The sequence below is a fragment of the Schistocerca nitens genome, chromosome 3 (genome assembly GCF_023898315.1).
Source record: "Schistocerca nitens isolate TAMUIC-IGC-003100 chromosome 3, iqSchNite1.1, whole genome shotgun sequence".
Classification (NCBI taxonomy): domain Eukaryota; kingdom Metazoa; phylum Arthropoda; class Insecta; order Orthoptera; family Acrididae; genus Schistocerca; species Schistocerca nitens.
Window position 1 is genome coordinate 232,292,155 of NC_064616.1, and position 25,531 is coordinate 232,317,685.

Here is a 25,531-nt window from a genome sequence, read left to right on the forward strand (position 1 = left end):
GAGCTTGGGGCTTCACCTTGCAAATGACACAGCAGGAAGAGGAGGATGAACACTGTGTGGCAAAAAGACCCTTAGGTCATCTGGCTCCAGACAACCGCACCCAGTAAGCTCCAGCCTTGGGTTACAGGTGATACCGTGTCAACAGTTTCGGAGGCAGAAGAAGAATACCAATCCCCAAAAACTGTTCAAGAAACACATTGTTTTATGTGAATGTAACAGAAATGACATGTAATTCACGGAAAACCCAGAAAACCTAAATCATGAAGACTGGAGCTTTCTTTCTCCTGAATACAAGGGCACTCTGTATAAAATAGTGCTGCCTCATTTGATTGATCCCTGATGTACAGTACTGAAGACAAGAATAACATAAAAACTAAGAATTCTGGAACGTTCTGAAAAACGAATTATCAAATATATCAATATTTTAATATTACTAGGTGATCTGAAAATATCAATATCGGTGAATCTAACTGGATGATGTGGCTATATCTCAAAGAAATAGGGGCAAATTTATTACGATGCTAAAGCAATGACGCATGGTAAATTTGACTTAGATCAATATTCCTTTAAAATTAAATCCAAATTTCTGCCTTACAAATTAGAAAGAAGAATGAAGTTGCTAAGGAAATATAACACAATGCCATTCAAGAAAGACTGCAAAAATTTCAAGACAAAATGAAAAAATTTCAACAAAGTGACTGGCAAAAACTAAATAAAGAAATAAACAATGCAACAAATAAAAATTTGAGTAGCACAAAACTATGAAAAAGGCATGGTGAGAAAAGAAGAAAACAGAAGGTACAAGCACATGGAAAATGTGGAAATGCTCTGAAAAGATTGAACACTGAACTTTCATGCACTGAAGTGCCAAAGAAACTAGTATAGGCATGCGTATTCAAATACAGAGATATGTAAACAGGCAGAATACAGCGCTGCGGCCGGCAATGACTATACAGGGTGGTCCATTGATCATGACCAGGCCAAATATCTCACGAAATAAGCATCAAACGAAAAAACTACAAAGAACAAAACCTGTCTAGCTTGAAGGAGGAAACCAGATGGCGCTACGGTTGGCCCGCTAGATGGTGCTGCCATAGGTCAAATGGATATCAACTGTGTTTTTTTAAATAGGAACCCCCATTTTTTATTACATATTCGTGTAGTACGTAAAGAAACATGAATGTTTTAGTTGGACAACTTTTTTCGCTTTGTGATAGATGGCGCTGTAATAGTCACAAACATTTGGCTCACAATTTTAGACGAACAGTTGGTAACAGGTAGTTTTTTAAAATACAGAACGTAGGTATGTTTGAACATTTTATTTCGGTTGTTCCAATGTCACACATGTACCTTTGTGAACTTATCATTTCTGAGAATGCATGCCGTTACAGCGTGATTACCTGTAGATGCCACATTAATGCAATAAATGCTCAAAATGATGTCCGTCAACCTCAATGCATTTGGCAATACGTGTAATGACATTCCTCTCAATAGCGAGTAGTTCGCCTTCCGTAATGTTCACACATGCATTGACAATGCGCTGATGCATGTTGTCAGGCGATGTCGAAGGATCACGATAGCAAATATCCTTCAACTTTCCCCACAGAAAGAAATCAGGGGACGTCAGATCCGGTGAACATGCGGGCCACGGTATGGTGCTTTGATGACCAATCCACCGGTCATGAAATATGCTATTCAATACCGCTTCAACCGCACCGAACATCCATCATGTTGGAAGTACATCACCATTCTGTCATGCAGTGAAACATCTTGTAGCAACATCGGTAGAACATTACGTAGGAAATCGGCATACATTGCACCATTTAGATTGCTTTCGATAAAATGGGGGCCAATTATCCATCCTTCCATAATACCGCACCAAACATTAACCCCCAAGGTCGCTGATGTTCCACTTGTCACAGCCATCGTGGATTTTCTGTTGCCCAATAGTGCATATTACGCCGGTTTACGTTACCGCTGTTGGTGAATGACACTTCGTGGCTAAATCTGTCATCGTCCCGTAATTTCTCTTATGCCCAGTGGCAGAACTGTACACGACATTCAAAGTTGTCACCACGCAATTCCTGGTGCATAGAAATATGGTACGTGCAATCGATGTTGATGTAGCATTCTCAACGCCAGCGTTTTTTATATTCCCAATTCTCGCGCAATTTGTCTGCTACTGATGTGAGGATTAGCCACGACAGCAGCTAAAACACCTACTTGGGCACCATCATTTGTTGCAGGTCATGGTTGACGTTTCACATGTGGCTGAACACTTCCCGTTTCCTTAAATAACGTAAGTATCCAGCGAACGGTCCGAACACTTGGATGATGTCATCCAGGATACCGAGCAGCATACACAGCACACGCCCGTTAGGCATTTTGATCACAATAACCATACATCAACACGATATCGACCTTTTCCGCAATTGGTAAATGGTCCATTTTAACACGGGTAATGTATCACGAAGCAAATACTGTCTGCACTGGCGGAATGTTACATGATACCATGTACATATACATTTGTGACTACTGAAGCACCATCTATCACAAAGCGAAAAAAGGAGTCCAACCAAAACATTCATATTCACTACATGAATATGTAATGAAAAATGGGGGTTCCTATTTAAAAAAAAACCGAATTGATATCCATTTGACCTATGGCAGCGCCATCTAGCGGGCCAACCATAGCGCCATCTGGTTTCCCCCTTCAAGCTAGACGAGTTTTGTTCTTTGTAGTTTTTCCGTTTGATGCTAACTTCATGGAATATTTGGCCCGGTCACTATCAATGGACCACTCTGTATAAGACAACAAGTGTCTGGCACTGTTGTTAGATCGGTCACTGCTGCTACAATGGCAGTTATTCAGATTTAAGTGAGTTTCAATGTGGTGTTATAGTTGGCGCACAAGCAATGGGACACAGCATCTCCGAGGTAGGAATGGAATGTTGATTTTCCTGTAAGACCATTTCACGAGTGTACTGTGAGTATCAGGAATCTGGTAAAACGTCAAACCTCTGACATTTCTGCAGCCAGAACAAGATCCTGCAAGAATGGGACCAAAGACAACTGAAGAGAATCGTTCAACGTGACAGAAGCGCAACGCTTCTGCAAATTGTTGCTGATTTGAATGCTGGGCCATCAACAAGTGTCAGCGTGTGAAACATTCAACGAAACATCATTGATATGGGCTTTCAGAGCCGAAGGCCCAGTCACGTACCCTTGATGACTGTATGACACAAAGCTTTACGCCTCACCTGGACCTGTCAACACTGAAAATGGACTGTTGATGACTGGAAACATGTTGTCTGGTCAGACAAGTCTCATTTTAAATTGTATTGAGCGGATGGACATGCATGTGCTTGGAGACAACCTCATGAATCCATGGACTCTGCACATCAGCAGGGGACTGTTCAAGCCAGTGGGGCATTTGCAGATAAAGTGATAAGGAACCCCTGATATGTCTATATATGACTCTGACAGGTGACACATACGTAAGCATCCCGTCTGATCACCTGCATCCACTCATGTCCATTGTGCATTCCAATGGACTTGGGCAATTCCAGCAGGACAATGCGACACCCCACACATCCAGAATTGCTACAGGGTGGCAACAGGAATACTCTTCTGAGTTTAAACACTTCCACTGGCCACCAAACTCACCAGTCATGAACATTATTGTACAAATCTGAGATGTATTGCAACGTGCTGTTCACAAGAGATCTCCACCCCCTTGTACTCTTATGGATTTATGGACAGCCCTGCAGGATTCATGGTGTCAGTTCCCTCCCGCACTACTTCAGACATTAGTCGAGACCATGCCATGTCGTGCTGCAGCACTTCTGCATGCTCATGGAGGCCCTACACGATATTAGGCAAGTGTACCAGTTTCTTTGGCTCTTCAGTGTAAAACAAAGAAGAGTAAGAGCAGGGAATCTAAGTAGAGCTAATAGAAGCTTAGAGCCCAGATATTCTATTAAAACTGGGTGTAAATTAAAAGGATATGAAGCACCAAAGGGCTTGTTTTAGAGAAATAAATGGCAGAACCGGTTTAAGGAGCACAGTGAAAACTATGAAATACTTGCCAAAGATTTTGATTAGTTTCTAGAACTCCCACAACCAAATCATTAAAATTTCAAGACATTCATCAAAATATAGAAAAAAATGTACTATCCACACTTGATAAAATGAAGGAAGTGAGTGAAACTCAAAAAGAGAAGATGCTATAACTATCGAGCTTTAAAGTGACTCAAACCAAAAATCATAATAGCTCTACACTTAATTTCTGCATATGTCTTGGAAACAGGAAAGATTCCTCAAGAGTGGAAAGTGATAGTAATTCACCCTTCACACAAAGAAGGCGACAAATGAGACACCAATAACTATAGAGGTACAGGGGAATGAACAAAGTATGGAAACACCAAAAGCACAACACATTACCATGCCTATTACAGTGTATGCAAAGCGTTGGCATTCAAAACAGCTTACAGTCATCTCAGAATGTACAAATGCAGTTCTTTTATGGTTTTCAAGCACATCTTAAACCACTCTTCCTGCAAAATAGTGGCACATTCAGATAAGGGTGGAAAGTGATCATGCACCCTTCTCTCTAAAGTACACCATAAACTCAATAATGTTGAGATCTGGTGACTATGGTGGCCAGACGGGAAGGGGGGGAGGGCGACACTTCATGCTCATTAAACCAGTCCTGGATGACGCAAGCTGTGTGAACAGGGGCCCTGTCGTCTTAGAACACAGAATCACCATTGCTGAATAAACACCGTACCATGTGATGGACCTGATCAGCCAAAATGTTCGCATAATCCTTGGCAGTAATGTGATCTTGCAGAGTAACCTTGGGGAACATGGAATTCCATGGTATGACCGCCCAAATCATTACACAACTGCTGCCTTGTTTTACTCTTGCAACGTATACTCAGCCAGAAGTTGGAAATACTGTGAAACAAGACTCATCCAACCAAATGACATTCTTCCATTGCTACATTGTCCAGGTTTTATAGTCTGGCACCACATTTCCCTGTTACGGGCATCTGAATCACTGATGAGTGGTTTTGGAATTCCACCTCGCCATCTACCTCCCTGCTTGTGGAGCTCCCTTTGTGTTGTTTTCATGACGGCAGGGCCTGCGAGTGTAACATTTAGTTCTGCAGATACTTTTGCAGGTGTCGTCCTCTTTATTTTTCATCACAATCCTCTTGAATGTCCATCTGTCATGACCATGCAGCACACAGTTTTGTCCGTGTTGTGACTTAATGAATGATGTTTCTCCACTTTCCTCATATGTGATGTAAACCTTCAGTACAATGCCTCTTTCAAAACCAAACACTTCGGTCACCTTGGATATGAAAGCACTCACCATACGAGCACCAACAATTTGCCCACATTCAAATGCGCTGAGCTACATCATAATTCACTCATAACTACACAGGACACTGTTCTTACCACCCCTGACACTTGCAAAGTATTGAGACTCCACAGGTGCCATTCATGGTCAAATACAACAGTGCAACCTGCAGGCTTAGCTAGCATCTGCATGTATGTTAAAGCATGCATTTCTCACTGTGTTCTCACATTTTTGCTCATCCCTTGTATATCCCTTTCACCAACTGCTTATAAATTATTCTCAAAAATTTTACTGAAAAGGTCAGGCTCAACATTTGACAGTCATTTGTGGGAATATAAGGGCTGACTTAGAAAGAAGAGATTTTTCAATTTCAAATTTACAATTCACCACAGATTACAAAAGTTTAAAGACGAAGATGTAACTTTCACAGATTTTAAAAATGCGTTTGATTATGTTGACAGGGGAATTATATATAAAGTAATGGGAGAATTTGGAATCAAAATTAACACGTGAGAATCTTATAGACACAATCCTAAAAATAAAATTTAATAGTGAACCATCAAGAACCTTTAAATAAATTTGGCAGTGAGACCAGACGGATGATTTATTTCTAATCCTTCTCAACTACAGTCTGGAGAAAATGTTCAGAAACTGGAATGAAAAATAGAACATAAAATTCCACCAATAATACAGCAGAGAAAGAACAGAGGAGTTCAGGTAAATTCTCTGAGTTTTTCTGATGATTTTTGCTGTAGTTAAAGGCAGTCTAACAAATTCAGTTAGATAACAAAACAGGCTAGAGGAATTCTTTTAAAAAATCGTAACCATTTTTAGTAACAGGTATTGATCAAACTTAGAAAGAAAGAAAATTCAAATATTCTGGAAAAATAAGCCAAGAAAATAGTGCAGCAAACTCTCACATAAAGTGAAGGATCCACAAGGCGAAAAGAGATCACATTATCATGAAGAATGCTAACAACCGAAAATGCTTATCTAAAAACTATAAAATATAGCACTACAATAAAGTAGTGAAACCAGAATGCCTATGTGCCAATGAATGTTCAGTATTGAGTTACAACTTGAATAAACTAGAAGCATTGGAGAAGAAAATGCTGTGCTCACTAAAAACAACAGACTACTGGGACTTAGGAAGCAATGCTGAAATACACCTGAATGTACAGAGAGGTCCACAGGTGTTCAACTACCCTTCTAAAACAAAAGCAGGTATATAAACAGAAATTTAAAGTCAGGTAGTGTGAGAGAGGAGAATTATAAAACACGTGAGGCCACCATCCCAATATGGCAGCCATTTTTGAGGCTGCCGTCTTAGGTAAAGTCATAATTTACAAACTGACGGGAGAGGGGGGGGAATCATGTCACATATCAAACAGATAGAAAATTACATGAGAAAAACAATGGTGTCTCATTTGAGCATAGTTTCATTCATTAACACAAGCTAAACACATTGAAATTGTTCTGATGTCAGGAGAGGGAGCAACTGTGTTATTGCCGAGGATTTCAACCAATCCCAACCAGACAGACCAAAAATTACCCACAATGCAGTGGTGAAACATATTGCGAAATTCCATGAAAGTGACCCTGTCGCCGACAAACCGAAAGGTGAATGATAGAAAACTGTTAAGGATGAAGCAACATCAACAGGTGTCCTGACATCTTTAGCAAGAGTCCAGAGCACAGTACTCCTCACATCTCACAGCCATACATCAATGATGAAAATTTTAGGTAGACATAATAGCATACTCACAAGGCTCATCCCGATCCATCGGGTTCAGATTGCAGAAATAGTGCAAAACAGCCATTCCCTGTATACCGTAATGTTTATGGATGAAGCTAATTGCTATGTGAACAAAGAGGAAGACAAAGAGAATCAGATATAAATGTCGGATGCCAGTCCTCCCTAGACGGATCTGCTGAAGGTAAGTATTGAACTGAAAGTGTTGGTCTGGTGTGGAATACAAGATTCTCATATTACTGGGTTCTCCTCCATTCAGGGCAGTAGTTACATGAATATGTACTGCAATCATTATTGTATCAAGGCAGGACACTTTCAACTTTCTTTTATCACAACAGTGCATCACACCGCATTACCAGCTAGCCGTCTGGTGCAAACCCTCCCCCTCCTCCACATCTCCCACCCCTCCCACTGCGTCCCTAAGTGCTGTAGCTCAACACATTTCTCAGGCTGTAGCAACTGGTTCTGCCTCTTTGGCAGGCATTTGCAAACTGCCAGAAATTTTAATAGAGATGCAACTCACTCCTGACCATGGAAGGCAATCAACATCATTCCTACTTGCAGGAGATCCCAATTAGTTAGGTGACTGAGGAAAGAGCACATGGGATACAACTCTAAACCAAGTGAATTTTATACAATACGATATATTCTACTAGAATTTACAAAGATATAGCTGAGCAGCCTTCACTGACCAGACAAGTAGCTAATGTACAGACCAGTAATGGATGAATGTAGGAATCAACATACATAATTACCAAAAGAACTGAAATGATGCTAGAATTTTTCATTGTTGGTGAGAGATGAATTCATGTGAGACTCCAAACACATATCAGAGATGAAACAATAAGGCAGTGAGATGACAAAAAGGAAGTAGTGGCAATAATGGCTTACCACATGGTGGACATTGTCACACTCGTCAGTTGTAAACAGTGGCACTTATACACAATTGATATTTCTAACTTCTGCTCAAGGTAATGAGCACGCAAACATTACTCTGACTCAAGGTAGCAAGTGTCAAACACATCTTTCTACAGCTGTTGATCAGGAGATAAGCTGGCAAACTGATGCTGTGGACAGCTGTGCTTTTAAGTTTTATGCGGTCTGAACATCCACACACTGGTACATTTTCAACCTCAAAAAACAGGGCTAGTACAAACTCCAGGGAGGGGTCGTGGTCTACCACTGCCTGCTGATACTTCGCGAACTGACGCCGTCTTTGGTCCACTTCAACTCCAGTCACTGAAACATAGTCTTCCTGTAGCACAGTGCCATCACTACGAAGAAGAAGAGACATTTTACTTTTTGTCTGAATTTAACAGTTCCCCCATCTTGAGCAAATAAATAAATCCTCTCAAAATGACTGTATCCAAATTTAGATTCCACCATATTGTTCCTCAGTATGTCAGGAATAAACCTGTTGGTCCCCTTTCTCTCTGAATTTTTAATCAGGGATAAATCTGCACTGAATGTTTGGTTAACTCTGAAATAAAACTGATTATGAGGTAAGTTCGCAAGTGAGTCATTCGATAAAAATGGGTCTGGAATATGCAATGAAAGGCATCGATTTTTAATTATCTGGTGTTCCTTTCTTTGTTAATGCCCTGTCGTGAACATACTTGTGCACATCCTGACATGTGATGAGCCTTTCCAGGGTTGTGGTGCTACACCAGGTTCCTCCAGAGCTGAATAGGTCTTAGAGCCCAATGCTGTGGCCACCACATTCCCAGAATTTAATTCCATTATATGTCTATCTCTTGGGACTGTGAAGGCAAGTGTGTATTCGGTGCAGATCAGAAACTTTGCACACCATAAGGAGCAGATTGTTGATGCATTTGATTGCATTCAGGTACACATGTTGGTGAAAGCCTATGAGGAATGGTTGAAGCAGATAACAACTACCTTACAATGTGCAGGGCAACACGTCAAAGCATATCCTGTAGCCTTTGTGTGCTATTACCAGCATTTGCCTTGTTCTGTGCAAAATGCAACATAACTCAACAATGAATCAAACTCTTGCATAAGTCTCTATCTGCTTGACATGTGAAAACTACAATTTGTATCCGAAATAGGGGTTTTCAACATGACCACCATTTCAATAACACAGCTTCGCAGCTTTTTGCCCATCTCATATTACTTGACTTTAAATTTCTGTTTATCCATCTCTTTTTGTTTTAGAAAGGTGGTTCCATACCCATGGACCACACTGTAGAAAATAGAATAGAAACAATAAACATGTGAAAACTGATATTCTTTGGTCATTTATTCAGAATAGCTGTTAAGTCAGCTAACAGCTGGATTCAAGAGGCCAAGAAATATTTGCAAAGAAACAATGTAAGAGAAGAAGAAATGAAATATAGAACACAAGTGTTACAGATGGAAGGATTCAAAGGCAGAATGGAAAACAAAACAGGTTCAAAATGGTAATCCTTCGATATGTCCATCCAGCTTCCTTTAGGGCCACACGGTGACCCTGTTCAAATAGCTGAAGCTGTTCAATCTGAGAGCGTGCTTGATGGTGGGGTACAGTTGTACCCTAAGACGATGATGCAAACACTCTTCACCTCTAAAGTCAGCACAGTTACTGCCTGCAGATTCAAAACAGACAGTGCAATGGAGGCCTCCTGAGCACCAATGAGCATGATAAATGAATTACTAACACTGCAACCCCTCAGTAAGCACTTATTATACCTAGGTGCCAACAAACACAGTCAATGAGGGCACTGCATTTTGATTCCAGCAGCGTAGAATGGCAAAATTTTGATGTAGACTTTTTTTATCTTTTCTTACTGTAGGATCTGAGGGTGGCCAATGTACAGGTAAAACTTGTTATGGTTGTTATTATATTACGTACTTATGTCAACAATAAAATTAACTGCATGAAATGATTTTTTAAAGGGAGGTACTCAGTTTCTGCACACAATCCTGAACGAGGTGCTTCTATGAAAGCTTTTGATCTAATGGCAGTTGTAAATAATTTAAAATGGTTCACTTTACTGGTTATTTGGTCACCCAATGGCAATTAACCTTTGCTTTTATGAGAATCCCATGTCAACATGTGTATGCAATGTGTTTTGTTGAAGATAACACACTTGATGCTGACACAGCAATTTATGTTTACAAGTACTCAGCATTAAAATGTCTTTCTGCCATATTTTTAATTTTCATGATTATTATTCAAGGTGTGAGAATCTGTCAGAGGGGATCATATGAAGTCAAAAACATTCTTTGATGAGTGCATCAAGTTAGGGGACTGAATACCATTTGTGCATAAGCAACGGGTAACTGATTTAAGTTTTATAATACGATACATTAGGTTTAGTTTCTTTATGTTTCACATAGAAAATGTGTGTGTGTGTGTGTGTGTGTGTGTGTGTGTGTGTTTGTGCGTGCGAGAGAGAGAGAGAGAGAGAGAGAGAGAGAGAGAGAGAGATTTATAAATACTGCCTGTGAGAATAAGATTACTGTATGCCTTATAGTAGTGAAGCCCTGCTGTAATGTAAGAGACTAACCACGTGGTCATAGAAAAACAAAAAGAACAAACAGAAATCATTTTATATGTACAAAGAAAAAGATTATGAGAAACTTCATATACAAACATTCAATGTCTTGACAGCTATTACTATAAAAAACCTTGTAGAAATAATTGCATACACAACAGCAGATCTATCTATGTAGAATATCCACACTGTTTGTCCAAAAAGTTCTGAGACCGATTTTATTCCTGTCATACAAGCGACAACAGTGTAGTAACAACAATAGCTGCTTGAAAAAAAATGGCTCTGAGCACTATGGGACTTAACTTCTGAGGTCATCAGTCCCCTAAAACTTAGAACTACTTAAGCCTAACTAAGCTAAGGACATCACACACATCCACGCCCGAGGCAGGATTCGAACCTGTAACCGTAGCGATCGCGCGGTTCCAGACTGTAGTGCCTAGAACCACTCGGCCACCCTGGCCGGCGGCTGCTTGAACTAACAACTATAAACAACAGATGGGCATTTTACAAGCAAGCAGTATTAAGTACTGGACATTTGGCTGTAGTGTGTCAATGTTGTCATGTCACTAACAGAAATGAAGCTATTATCTACAAATCAAGTGTTCAAGGCATTCTCCAGAATGTTTTGAAGAAGAGAAAAGTGTGTGTAAAGTTTACCCTCACACCTTTACTCCCACAGAAAAGTGGAATGTGGATACTTGCCGCAAATTGATTGAAATGTAAAACATGGACAATTCTTTCTGGGGAAAAAACCTTCACAGGTGATGAGACTTTGTGTTATCAATATGAACCTACCACAAAATGACAAAATGCAGAAATTCGCATGTAGATGCAATGCTTTGATGACATCACCAACATTTAAGCCAAAGTGATGTGGGAGTTGAACAACATTCCAAAGAAGGACTTTTCTGACAGTTTCATGCAGTTGCACTGACATTCCGTTTGTTGCCCTCAAGTTGAGAAAGACTGTAAAACACCTGAAGCATTAAAACCGCTATCTTGACTTTTCTCTATTTTTTATTAATCCAGTCTTGAATCTTTTTGGACTGATGGGGTACAGCTGTTTAAATTAATAATTGCTACAATTACATTAGGTGTTACTGTAACAATACTTACGTTCGTCGTTCACAGTAGGAGCGTCCTTTCTTACAATGGCATTCCACTGCATCGCACTGCTGGTAAGTTGTGTACATATCATCAAAAGCATGTGGGACCCTCTCCCAGGAAGCATCTCTGTAAATTTTACCCCTCCAAATCAGCAAATCAAAACATTAAAATATGTACTGGAGAATATGTAGAATTTCATAGAAAATTATTAAAATATTATGTATTACATTTCAGAGAGTCAGTGGCTGTAATCCTAACATACATTTTCTATTAATTACAGGCAACATCTATTACCACCAATGTATCTGCCTATCAAAAATCCCAAATATCCACAATTAAATTCACACTTTGCATCACATCAAAGTGAATTACATTATTACAGCAACAAGGTACATCAACAATGCTGTAAACACTGGAATTGTGCCTTAACATATAAGTAATTCAGTCTCTCTCTCTCTCTCTCTCTCTCTCTCTCTCTCTCTCTCTCTCTCTCTCTCACACACACACACACACACACACACACACACACAGAGAGAGAGAGAGAGCGAGAGAGGGGGGGGGAGGGGGGGGGGATCCCTGATGTCAATTTGACTCAAAAATATGTATCACATTTTCTACTCCGGTATTAGCACTTTTTAGAAAATCTATCTGTATAAATCAATATTGAAGTTGCAAGCAATGATCATGTGGAACTAAACTCATTCTATTCATCCACACAGTTCTGCACATTTACTACAGAATTTTAGATCAGTTTTGTGAATGGATTGAAGCAAACATAACTCTGTACATTATTCTCAATAATTCCTTGTAAGTAATATTAGTAACAAGAGTATACAAATTAAGTAGGATAGTTCTTATATAGCACATTTTAAAATATTTAACAAGTTTTCTTGAGATATACCCCCCAGTGTGAAAGCTGTGTAAAACTTTAGGGCTCAGGAGGATAAGAGGAAAGTCTGCTCCTGGGCCTTCAAAGATGGAAAATCACAATGAAAAAGAAAAATCATCTATTTCACTCAATTTACTTCTGGGTAATGTATTCATTCTAAGTTAATATAGGCTGACTCATTACTTCATTTTCCTGACCTGAAAGCATTCTCATTTCCCAGATCAAATTGGTCACCTGACATGACAGGTCAGTGACCCTTTGACAAGTAAAGAGGGGGCAGAGTGAGCAGCCCAGCTATTCCTTTTCATAACCACCACAGTCAACCCAAATCATCTTTCAACTCTGAGGGAAAGTAGAAGTCATCATATGTGCAATGCTTTTGTCTTCAGTCTGTATAGAAAAAGACAAAATATTTACTTCAGTGTTACTTCGATGGTCTGAAAGTTAGCATGGATAGGTCAACAAACACTTGGAACAAATGAGTATAGAATCTTCAACTGTGGATGAAGTCACTAAGAGAACAGCAGCCTACGGAGAATTATACTGAAGTTTTCGACTGAACTGCAATATCTTGTCGAAGCATATTCTCGTGGAATGCCTCTCCATGCAGCAAAGGCTATTCATTATTCGAGGTGGATAGCAAAACCTATTTATTCCTTGGAAATATTTAGGTTCCATGAAGAGTTTTTCACAAGAGTGTTCAATCTGTGCTCTTTTTACTCTCCATGTCACTGCATACTGATGCACAATTCTGTGCCTCTTCTGAAGCCGAAGCACCATGTTTGGACTTAAGCATTCTTTCAAAACTTTATGAATAACAGGTTGTCGACTGTGTTAACTCTCATGTGGCTTACAAAGCCCGACAAATCATTTATGGTACCTGTTTTGTGTTCTGTTGTTATGACCAGCTTTTATCACAATTATCCTTCTGAATTGAAACTGATAATACTTGATGCATGAGTCATGAAGTAGAACCATCAGACAAAAATATTAAAATGATAAATGACAATACTTACCAACGATGATGTTCCACAGTTTGTTTCTAATAAAATACAAAGTGCATTCAAAAAGTAAGGTGACTTTATATTTTTATGAAAAAAATATTGATTTATTTATCAATATTCACATTGTCTCCTTCAAAGTAATCCCACTAGGATAAAATAAACTTCTGCCAACATGTTCTTCCAATCCTCGAAGCACTTTTCATAAGCACTTTTTGGTACAGCCTTGAGTACTTCCAGTGATGTAGCTTTTATTTCCTCAATGGTTCAAAATCTCCATCTTTTCATACGTCTCTTCAGTTTTGGGAACAGGAAAAATTTCCCACAAGCAACGATGAATGAGCAGGTGCATTGCCATGATGCAAAAGCCATGAATTGCTTTTTCCACAATTCCGAACTTTTTGCGTATTGCTTCTCGCAAATGGCGCATAACATCAAGACAATACTCCTTACTGACCGTACGACCTTGAGGCAAAAATTCATGATGCACTACACCACGGTAATTGGAAAAAAAAAAAAAAAAGTGAGCAAAACTTTGACATCTGATCAAACTTGGCGTGCTTTTTTCGGTCTGGCTCTCCGGGATGCTTTCACTGGGACAATTGGGCTTTTGTTTGAACGTCATAACTGAAAACCCATTTTTTGTCACCAGTTATGACCCTTTCGAGCAAATCAGGATCATCACTGATGTCATTCAAGAGTTCCTGAGCGATGCTCATGCCACAGTTCTTCTGATCAAAATCCAGAAGTTTTGGAACAAACTTTTGCTGACACACATCTCGTCGCAAAACATCCGAAAATATTGCATGACACGAGCCGACTGATATGACAACATCCTCAGCAACTTCTCTTATGGTAAGTCAACAATTTCCCAAAACAATTTTCTTCACAGCTTCGAAATTATTATCTGTTTTTGATGTGCTCGGACAACCAGAGCGAGGTTCATCATTGGCATCTTCTTGACCATGTTGGAAGAGTTTGTACCACTTGTAAACTTTTTTTTTTTTTTACTTTGAACAGACTCATTGTATGCCACTGTCAACATTTCAAGTGTTTTAGAGCACTTGATCCATTTTTCACACAAAATTTGATGCATATTCTTTGGTCCATTTTTTGTAATAATCGAAAATCACTGAGCACATTAACCCACATCTAACCTTTCTATCTCTCAAAACCAAACGAAGTATGCTGTACATGTGAAACTGTGAACATATGTTCCGTAATTTTGAATCAATGTACAGTCAAGTTTCTTGCAAGCCTTTAATGTTGAATGTGTGTGTTCCTGTTTTTCCATTGTACTTCACATATAAACAGTTCCAGATATTTCTATGATGGGACTGAATACAATTCTGTAATTCAAATCACTATGTCCTTTATCATCAAGTACATACTTTCCCAAATGCTTAAAACAATGCATAGGTATGGTGCCTGCTATGTCCTGTTATAATTTAATTATCAAAAATTATTTCTTCCTGCCAAATTATAACAGTACCACGTATCACCTGTAAGATGTCAATTTTCCATTTTATTCTGTTGCATGTTATTATCTTTGAACATAATTAAATTATCAGTTGTCCTCAAGCACACTCCTATTTTGTTTATTTTTTAATGATTAGGTTCAGCTTTACAAATCACCAATTCACACTTCTGTGTTTGTCATTCTTGTTATTCTGCTAGTAATGAGTAGCAGGATGCATTTATACGAGGAAATGGTCTTAACAATTTCATTTCATTAACAGATATGGGAATTTAATGTACACTGACTTAAGAGCTGCATTTGCTGTTCAAAGGATAAAGAACTTGTGGAAATACTCAGCAGCCCTAGAGCCCCATTAATATCTCCCACTGTGTCGCACATTCAGCATACACTGCATTTGATTTTGGGCTGCACAGGAGTGTCTGCAATACACAGAATAAAACAGTCCATTTTTTGTGGCATACTGGGGATGTGTTGCACAATTACTATGTATCAGCAACACATAACTTGAAGTTAGAAACTTCTAACTTTTTTGATGCCTTCCCTCATAAAACATTAAAGTTTAGTGTTGGGCCACTTACAGGGGTAATAAGAGTACAAAGCTGATTGAATAGTTTCTCGTTTCAATAAATAAATATAATATGACACAAGATCCACAAGCACCAAATATGGATATCACTGAATCATATGGGTTGTGTTTCTTCTTTAGATGACCATTGATCCTTGTGGTCAAACACTTCAATTTTATGAAGTACATTAAGTCTGTAACACATTTCTTGCTGATCTTTTCATGGCTTGTCTACTTTTCATTCCGTTTTCCTTCCCCTTTTCTTTACACGTGTTTATGGAACTGGTTCCCTGAATTCAGAATTTCGAAGTTATCCACAAAGTAATACCCAATGTTACAACATATGACAAATGTCTCTCTTGATTCACTTTTGATGAAGAAATGCCATTTCATGGAGTACCATTGAAGTCATAGAATTTTCTGTGAAGGTAAAGAGATATTCTGGACAAACCAGTTCCCACACAGAATGTATAGGAGAACAACAACAATGCACAGTGTTTCCCATACAGCATTAGCATTAAATGTTGTGCCATGATCAATAATTCAAAATTTACCTTTTCAAATGTCTGAATAACATCCTGAGTGTATAAATTGATGGAAACTGTAACATTTTAAATGGAATAATAAAAATTTGTTCCACTCTGCAAGCTAGTCATTGAAAATAAAAATAAATAAAGATGAGAAAAGATATCATCATCATTAAATGAGATTTTAAAATAAAACTTACTGTTCAGGTATGAATATTCCATTTTTCTTCATACTGGAATGAAACATCCTTTTATTATTGCACAATGGGCACTTAAAAAAGTATCCAGCATTCAATGCAAGCATCTGGAAAAAAAAGGAAAAACATAGAAACATGATTATCTGCACAAATATTTGTGACAATTGAAACTTTATTGTTAATTAACAAAATAACTTAAATATTACAGTTGATCATTAATGTGTGCTAGGAATAATGAATTCATGGACAAACTGCATGTATTTGAAAGGCAATTGGATATAAGAAACTTAAATTTTTCCAAACGTCTTTCATCTCTAGAACTACTCCTAGACATGTTTTGTGGTTTATCAACAAAACATTAGAATAAACAGGTAACATGCGTTTTTCCTTTCCTTCTATTATTATCATCATCATCATCATCATCATCATCATCAATATTCTTCCTGCCTGATAGCCCTCCAATATTAGCTTGGGCTATTTTTACTGCAGCTTTACCCGAGATACAGGTTTACATGTAAAACACAGCATAAGACTGTAGTTGGAGATTTGCTAAATGGAATGAGTTTTGCTGTCAAAAGGATAATGTACTTAGCATACAATAACTACTACTTCAGAGTCTTATTTGAAAAGGATCCTCAAAAAACTCAAAATAATTATAGTGATATGTTAGGGCTGTCAGTGGGCTGTGTCCAGGCACTCATTTTATGGACACAGGGACTGAAATAGATGGCAGCAAAGCAAAAGCTCAACTCCACTTTCAAATATTCCTTTACAATGGAAGATCCAGGAGTAACGCCCAATTTTAATTCTCGCACCACTGCAAAGAAGAGTGATAAAGGTATTAGGATGAGTACCATTGAGAAACAGCCCACTCATGCTGGAGACATTCTGCGTATTCTGATTAACTCAGATGTTGAGTCAAAAGGGGACTTACCAGATTTAGATGGTGCCCTTCTGCCAGACACAAGTGACAATGAGGACAGTGAGACAGAGGAGGAGTTAGGAGATGCCTCCCAATCTCTGTTCTTCCCACAATAGTCTCAAGTGTTGACTGGTACAACAGTCAAGAAACATGGCAGTTAGAGATGGAATGGAATGTCATGAATACGTCATTGCCTGGAATAACAGCTGCATTGAATTTCGCGTGTCGCGTGTGTGTGTGTGTGTGTGTGTGTGTGTGTGTGTGTGTGTGTGTGTGAGAGAGAGAGAGAGAGAGAGAGAGAGAGAGGGGGGGGGGGGGGGGGCAGTATAAGCCTGCTACAGGGTGGACGACTCAACCATCACAGCCTTGTGCCTCCCAACTTCTTTTTGGAAAACACACAGAATAGAATTCTCAAAATAAAATAAAAAATATCACTTGGTATGTATCGCTGGAGGAAGTGAGATAACGATTGATATCATATACACTAGATGTACCTTTTGGGGTAAAGGTGCTTCTTTGGTTGATCTCTGGCTGCATTCTTAGGGGCCTAATTTTATTATGGATGAAATGAGAAGAGACTGATTCCATGAACTTCTCAGATTTCTCCACGTTGATGAGAAGTCATCTCTAGCTCAACACACCCCCCTGACAAGTTCATTCTTATTTCTGAAATACAGAACGAATTCGTGCAAAACTGTCTCCACTGTTATTGCCCTGGTTGAAATATTACAACTGATGAGTCGTTATTTCCAAGCAAAGCAACGTGCATGTTTACCCAGTTTATGCTGAACAAACCTGACAAATATGGACACAAGTTTTGGGTCCTCGTCGGTGGGAACAACGAACAAGATTTACGAAGAAATTTTCAATTGATTAAAGAAGAACAAGTCTGACTTGCATTCCACCATCATCTTGAAAAGTCTGATAAGTCGGAGTGTACCCTGACTGTATACAAAGGAAATAAGAATAAGACTACATCTCAGCACTTTATTTCCTGAAGTAGATGGGAGCAAAGAAGGAAAGAAGAAACCAGAAACTGTTACTTTCTACAACAGAAAAAAGTATGCTGTGGATGTTGCTGATCAAACGATTCATAAATATTCAGCTAAGTCTGCTTGCTGGAGATGGGCAATGTATGTCTTTTACAATGCCGCAGACATGACAATAATAAATGTGTGGATTATCTACAATCAAAAAGCCAAAAATAATCAGGCAAAGAAGGTGTTTACTCTTGAGTTGGTAAATGAACACATGAACAAGAAAACGTAATGAGCAGGACAATAGCAAGAAACCCAGTCAGAAACAGAAGCAGTTGTAGGATTTCACAAATTACAAAAGGAAAAGACATGTCAGATTGGGATGAGCAAAAGAAACAAGACCAATGACATCTGTGAGAAATAAAAAGTATACAAACAGTAACAACATTCTGCTCAAAACGTGATTTCAAAGTCTGGAAATAAACAAGTGAGATGAATGAAGAAATGTTAGAAACTTCAGAAACAGGGCACATTTCAGAGTAGACATCCAACATTTTGTATCCAAAACAGTAATCTAAAACCTTCAGGATAAAGTTTTGATTGAAATATGTACATGACATACAACTGATTGGAAAAAATATGTCTTACTGTAACCATGTTGTGGATTTTTAAAGAAAATATCATAGGTATTAAATAACCCCTTCCCACTGTTCTGGGAGTATCACATTTTGTGCTATTCCAGTGTGAAATCTGTTCCTATTAATAAATTGAAAACATAGTTTTAAAAATGTGAAACAATTTCCCACTAACTAAAATGCTAATCACAAAACATCAATTTTTCAGAATTTTTTGAACAATTGTTGCACAGTCTTTATGCAAACATGCCTATAACAGGAAAATTGTTTTATTTGTAAACTGTTGCCCTGCACATCCTAAAAATGTAGGTTTACATAACGTGTAGTTAGACTTCTCACCATCAAACTGCACAAGCAAGTTGCAGTCAAACTGTTTCTGGAAAGTCGGATTCTTCCAAACGGATGAAGACAGTGGGTTTGGCCTATTAGATCTGGATAATGATAATGGTGACCACAAGTCTCCTACTTCATTATAGGACATGTTGATGACAACATTGTTAGCCTTGGAAGATTGTTTTCCCACAATTTACACAATTCCTTTAAGGTCCCTTGAGAACAAACCACTATGTTCAGTTTTTCAACCAAATTAAACAACACTGCTTTCAAATTAAGTTAATTATTTTTGGTCAAAACAAATATTTACTGTCAATGAAGTTACAATGAAGAGAAATCTGTTTTTGGAAACAAAAGATCACAAAAGAGTAACAAGAAGTAGTTTATTAAACAAATATCAGTGTGTCCAGTAATTATCAAAGTTTTCCAGGTCAATTTTTGCATTTTCTCAAGATCTAATCAACTTTGATCGATTTTATAACAAAATCTAGAAATTTTGTTGACATAAAGGAACATAATGGAGACTGCACTCTTGACTTACAATACTTTAAAAAATCTCTGAACAAAACATGGTTTATTTTAACCAAGAAATATATACCAGATCACAAGTAAAATGAACAAAAAATTACAGGAAAACTAGAATGAGACCAGGTTGCAAAGAAAGTAAAACATAATTAATAAAACATTTCCCTTAGGAACAACCAACTGATGGGAGCACACAACACTGACATAAAAACAAAGAGCATTTTTATTTCAGTAAAAATTTACACTTTTTACAAACAGATCTAAGTTTTCAAAGAGAATGGAGGAGATACAAGAGACACCTCTTTAAAGGCTAGCACTGCCATGGAAGAGAATGCAAGCACGGTTGATAAAACTCTTCAAATTTTCATTCCCACTCTTATCCCCAATGACCACCATCCAGAACAGATCAATGCAATCCCAAACCCTCCTCAAGTTCTTTGTGAATTTCCTTTGCTGGCCTGATCTCTATAAGATATTGGAACTTATGAGCTAGAACATCAGTCCAATGAACACAAAAGCGATTTAAGCTACTGAAATGTGTGAATGCTATGCCTAACCATCTCTTCACAAGTACAGCATTAAAGTCCACTTCTAGATCCAAACATGTGATGCCTTTGTAAAAAGAGTACACTAGGAGTGATTTATTCAGAGTGTTGGATGCTATACTCTTCATAAATGTAAGAGACTCTTTCTGGAATGTCAAGTTATCTTTCTCTGATATGTCACCTTCACAGATCAATTTTGAAGAGTCTCTTTCACTAAAACTTATGATTTGACAAGTTTTCTCATTCTCTGACCACAGACTGTGGGGAAGTATAGAGCTAAAGAGGCATCTGACTGAAATTTAATTAGAAACTCCTCAACCTGAGCAGCCACAGTTTCAAAAAAGGCATGATGAGCTCTCAGCATCTTGTTCCTCAATGATTCACACCTTACTTGATAGCTATGACTCTTAGGAATTCCAGTAGTGACCTTAGGTTTCAGTTTTAACTCTCCAGCTCCTTCTTCGCCATTTCTATTTCCTTCACATATTTTTCATCAGTCATTAATAGTTGCTGAGCCTGGAATGCAAACATTTTATTTTCCACCTAACAAAAGGTGCAAAACTGCTACAGAAAAACAGAAGTGCTTGTAATATTATTGGTGGAATCAGTTCATTTTTAAATAGATTATATAAAGCTCTCAGAAACTGAACAAGTTTCTGACAAGCAGTGGGACAAACTGTCTTAAAAGCACCACACACTAGATGTAAGCCAAATGTTCCAAAGTCCTAAAACACAGGATTCTCTGGATAAGCTTAGACTTTGAGCTTGCTTTTCAATTCTCTGCCTTATTAGCATGAGGGCCATCCATGGATAGGTGAATAACTTGCCTTTTCGCATTTACCTTAGATTGGAATGCATCTGCCCCAAATCCTCCAATGACAGGGTGGCGCACGAAATGTGTTACCATTTTGTTTTTGAATATAACTTTATTGTCAATACAATCTGAAAGGAACATATACTACAATGACGAGCCATCCATGGAGATTTGTTCTAACTCAGCACATGCTCAATATGTCCACCATTTCGTTTCCTGACTTCCTTCAAACACTGAAGTTAGTGATCACCCTTCGGCACATGTCTTCCGTAATTTCACTGCAAGCTTGAAGAATAAGTCTTCTGAACTCCATTAAATCACCTGGACGTTTCGGGAAAATTTGTTCTTTTAGGTACCCCCAAAGAAAAAAAGTCTCATGGATTGAGGTCTGGACTATTGGGGGGACAATTTTGTCCGTCATTGAAGCGACCTGGAAACCTGAGTGAAATGATCCGCATGTCGAAATGCTCGTGTAAAAACTCCAACACAGTGTTTGCAGTATGTGGCCTTGCTCCATCTTGCATGAAACACTGCGTGTTGAAGGGCAAGGCAGTAGCAAGAAGCTGTGGAATGAAGCTATTGTGAAGCATGCTCAAATAACGCTCGCTGTTCGCAGTTTCTTCAAAGAAAAAGGGTCCAATAAGACCGTGACTGGAAATTGCTGCCCATGCTGTAATTCTCGGAGCATAATGTTGTCATTCATGAAGCACTTGTGGGTTTTCAGTGGCCCAAAAGTGTACATTTTGTTTGTTAACCACACCGTCTAAATGAAAATGCGCTTCATCTGAAAACCAAACGTTGCTGAGTGTTTCTTCCCTAGCTTCCGCCCACTGAGCAAACAGTAGTCTCTGCTGCTTGTGTTCTTCAGTAAGCTTCTGTGCACAGGTCATCTTGTATGGGTACATAAGGAGGTCACTTTTAAGAATGCATTGAACGGAGCGTCTGGATATTCCCAGTTGCACTGCTGCCTCTCTACACAATTTCCCAGGACTTCTCTGTACAGCAACTCGTACCGCTTCAATATTCTCCAGTGAACAAACAGGCTTAGGCCGAGGTCACTTCGCTTCCAATACTGTTCCTTCCTGTACAAATTTATCGTACAACCTGTAGATGGTCTTCTTGCAAGGGACCCATTGTATGTTAAACTGTTGTCGAAAATGCCTCTGAGTCACAACAAGGCTTTTTGTTTCATGAAAAAGTAACACAATTGTCGATCGTTGCTGTGTCATCAGTCTTCCATTGTCAGCCATTGCTGCTTACAAGTCTCCTAGCGGCAGTATCATGAATTACACGTCATTTCGCAACTCATTGGTTTTTCCAAGCTCTGCTGATATTGCTGTAGAGATCCCAGCGGGATATCTAATGTGCATCGTAAATTGTGAAAGAAACAATTGATAACACATTTCGTAGGCCACGCTGTAAATATTTTGTCCCACTTTTTCCCAAAAACACAGAAGTGCTGCTCAAAAACTATCACAACTCATCATCCCAGAAATGTGCAAATGGGCCTATCTGTTAGTGTTGGCTAATCTTAGTCAAACTGTCATCAAATCCAAGTGCTGCCATGTCACAGGCAGCAACAATATCCTTGAGTTATTATTAAGCGGAAAATGACCACAGTCTAAACACAATGCAATAATTTACTTTTGACTTTTGAAGCTGCACTTTGTAGGCAATGGGTAAAATGAATAAAATGGAGAAAGTACTTTAGTCTCAGATTTTGGAGAACATACTCAGGTTACATAAATAAAATGAATCATAGAATATACTTGACCTGAGAATGTTCTCAGCTTGAATAACATGGTGGTGGAAGTTGCTCAATGCGAAGAATATTGTCCGATTTCATGTGAATAAAACGAGAAGTTTCTCATAAGTAGAGAACTTTCTCCATTTTTTGAAGGGAACTCTGTAGAATATTTCAAGCTCAGTAAGTTCTGTTCATGTTAAGTTTTACCAAGCTTTTGTAGTAGAAATATCAGAATTTATGTTGTTTGGGAGGCAAAAAAGATATACAAAGTCCAAAGAAATACTGAAGAGAGAAACTGTAGAAGTTTATACAGGTTTAACCAGAAAAATATTTATTTGGCTGGCGAAGTTCCTTCCCAAAGTAATGCAAGAAATCTAAAAGCGGAGGGGGGGTGGGAGGGGGGGGGGGGGCACGGCCTTTCAAAGCAGCAAAAATGAAAACATTTTTGTGCTGTTTAACTGATGCAAATTTTCAGACTGGTGTGCAACAACAGTTAGGTATACAGCAAAAAACTGTGTCACTGACATTTTCAGATATTCATCACGTTTTCTCACAGCATAAGTCTTATATTTCGTAATTGTCTAACTTCATTTGCCAGTGTGTGTGTGTGTGCGCGCGCGCGTGCGTGTGTTGTCTATTTTCAACAAAGGCCTTGCTGGCCAAAAGCTCATTTTGTGACAGTCTTTTTGTAGTGCCTATCTGTAACTCAGCATCTCCCCTATATGGTGAGTAGCAACTATCCTTTTCATAATATTGTTGTAACATTAGAAATAAGTACACAGATCAGAAAAATAAATAGCCAATTTATTATGAACCTAGTGATCTGTTTCTGGTAATGAAACAGTACTTGACATGCGAGCAGACCATTGCGTATCACATTTAAGCAAAATTATCTCATGTTAGGAAACTCTGACAGTGTTCTGGTTTGGAGTAGGTGAAAATGTGATGAGTCCTTAAGATATCGTTCACTTACTGTGTTCCCCTAACTCAGGGGCGGGCAGGAATCCTGCACATGTGCGATGCACTTGCACGCGTGCAGTTAACAGGTGTTCCGCGTGCACACAGGGGCAAGCTGGCCACCCGCTTATCTCCCATCCCCACCATACCTTCTGTCCGCTCCTTCCTCTGTAATGCGTTTTGTTTCCTAGCTTGCTTTATTGAGTGAATCAATAAGGTTAGTAGGAGTGCTTGAAAGAAATCATGGTTTGAAAGAGTACCTATTACCTACGATACGTTTTATTTAATTATCACAGGTGGAGTTTACAATACGTTTAATATCTGGAACAAAATTTCTACATACAGACATACACAAACAGTTATGTAAATTTTCATCACTGATGTTTGCTCTTAACCGAGACTTATTAATTCAGCAAATGGTTTTCCAGCTCTCGCTATATTAAGCGCAGTCTTATAACTTGCACATACCGCTGGGCTATTATTGTTGTCGTCCTGAAAACTTGAAAACAGTGCTCCAATAAAATGTTAGATCAGTTAGATGAGAGACATGACGAGAGAAAGTCGCAGATCTCTCGTGACAACAGCAACTACGACAAATTCAAATGGCTCTGAGCACTATGGGACTTAACTGCTGTGGTCATCAGTCCCCTAGAACTTAGAACTACTTAAACCTAACTAACCTAAGGACATCACACACATCCATGCCTGAGGCAGGATTCGAACCTGCGACCATAGCGGTCGCGCGGTTCCAGACTGTAGTGCCTAGAACTGCTCGGCCACTCCGGCCGGCCAACTACGACAGATTCATCTGGTATCGTCAGGTCAGTCTTCTTAAGCTCAGTCAATTCCCCATCTGCTCAGAATCCGACAGTAAATTGTACTCGTCCTTGTGAAATTTATTATAATGGCCTTCAATACTAAACTTCCGTTGACCAGCGAGAATACTGCCACATATTAAACATTTCGAATTTTCACGTTTTTGCACAAAGAAAAAATGATTCTCCCATTACTTTTTAAAAGATAGCAAATCCCCACTTCTCCGTTTCTTGAAATACAACGTTCACTACATAGTGCTCGCTTCGCATCAACGTCCGCAGCTTAGCCTGGCGCTACACTGCCGCAACCTGCTGGCTGTCGCCACAGCGCCGGTCGACACCTGCACGCGAGCAGCACACGTGCAGTGCTGTGTGCTCATGAGTCGCGTGCAACGTTTGCCCACCCCTGCCCTAACATCAATTACAAAATAAGTTTCCCGTATGTCAAAAATTTAATAATATTGTCAGAAAATGCATTTTCGTGAACTGTCCACAATTGACTTAATAAACTGTTGCTGCACATAAAAGGAAAATTAAAACATACTGCAACTCTTCCACAACATCTTCATGCCAGTTTCATTTACGTAAATTCAAAAGTTTGCACGTTTCAGTGAGTTGAATGAAATGTAAGACTACACGTGTGTTGTGTGTCCAAACATGGCAGATGGTACACACCAACAACCTTCTCAAGAAGGAAGGGAGCTAGTGAAAAGGAATTCTCCCATCAGAGACTATGCATTTTTAGCACAGTAAATGAAATCACCACTAAAAAGAAATAAATAGGTGTGTTTCCCGACACCAGTAAAGGCTGGAACTGGGCCACTCAAATTACTGTCCATCCTCCACCAAGCAGATTTCTTATTTCTTGTTTTTTGCA

The 25,531-nt window shown here is 38.8% G+C and overlaps 1 protein-coding gene across 2 annotated transcripts in view; it reads right to left on the bottom strand.

Annotated features, from left to right (window-relative positions):
* Positions 1-25,531, bottom strand: part of LOC126249557 (uncharacterized) — a 250,615-nt gene that overhangs the window by 119,593 nt on the left and 105,491 nt on the right. For both annotated transcript variants that reach the window (XM_049951221.1, XM_049951220.1), the window contains exons 6-7: positions 16,388-16,491; positions 11,735-11,851 (exon numbers count right to left, since the gene is read on the bottom strand). In XM_049951221.1, the coding sequence (XP_049807178.1) occupies positions 11,735-11,851; positions 16,388-16,491 (221 nt within the window). The remainder of the gene's footprint in view (positions 1-11,734; positions 11,852-16,387; positions 16,492-25,531) is intronic.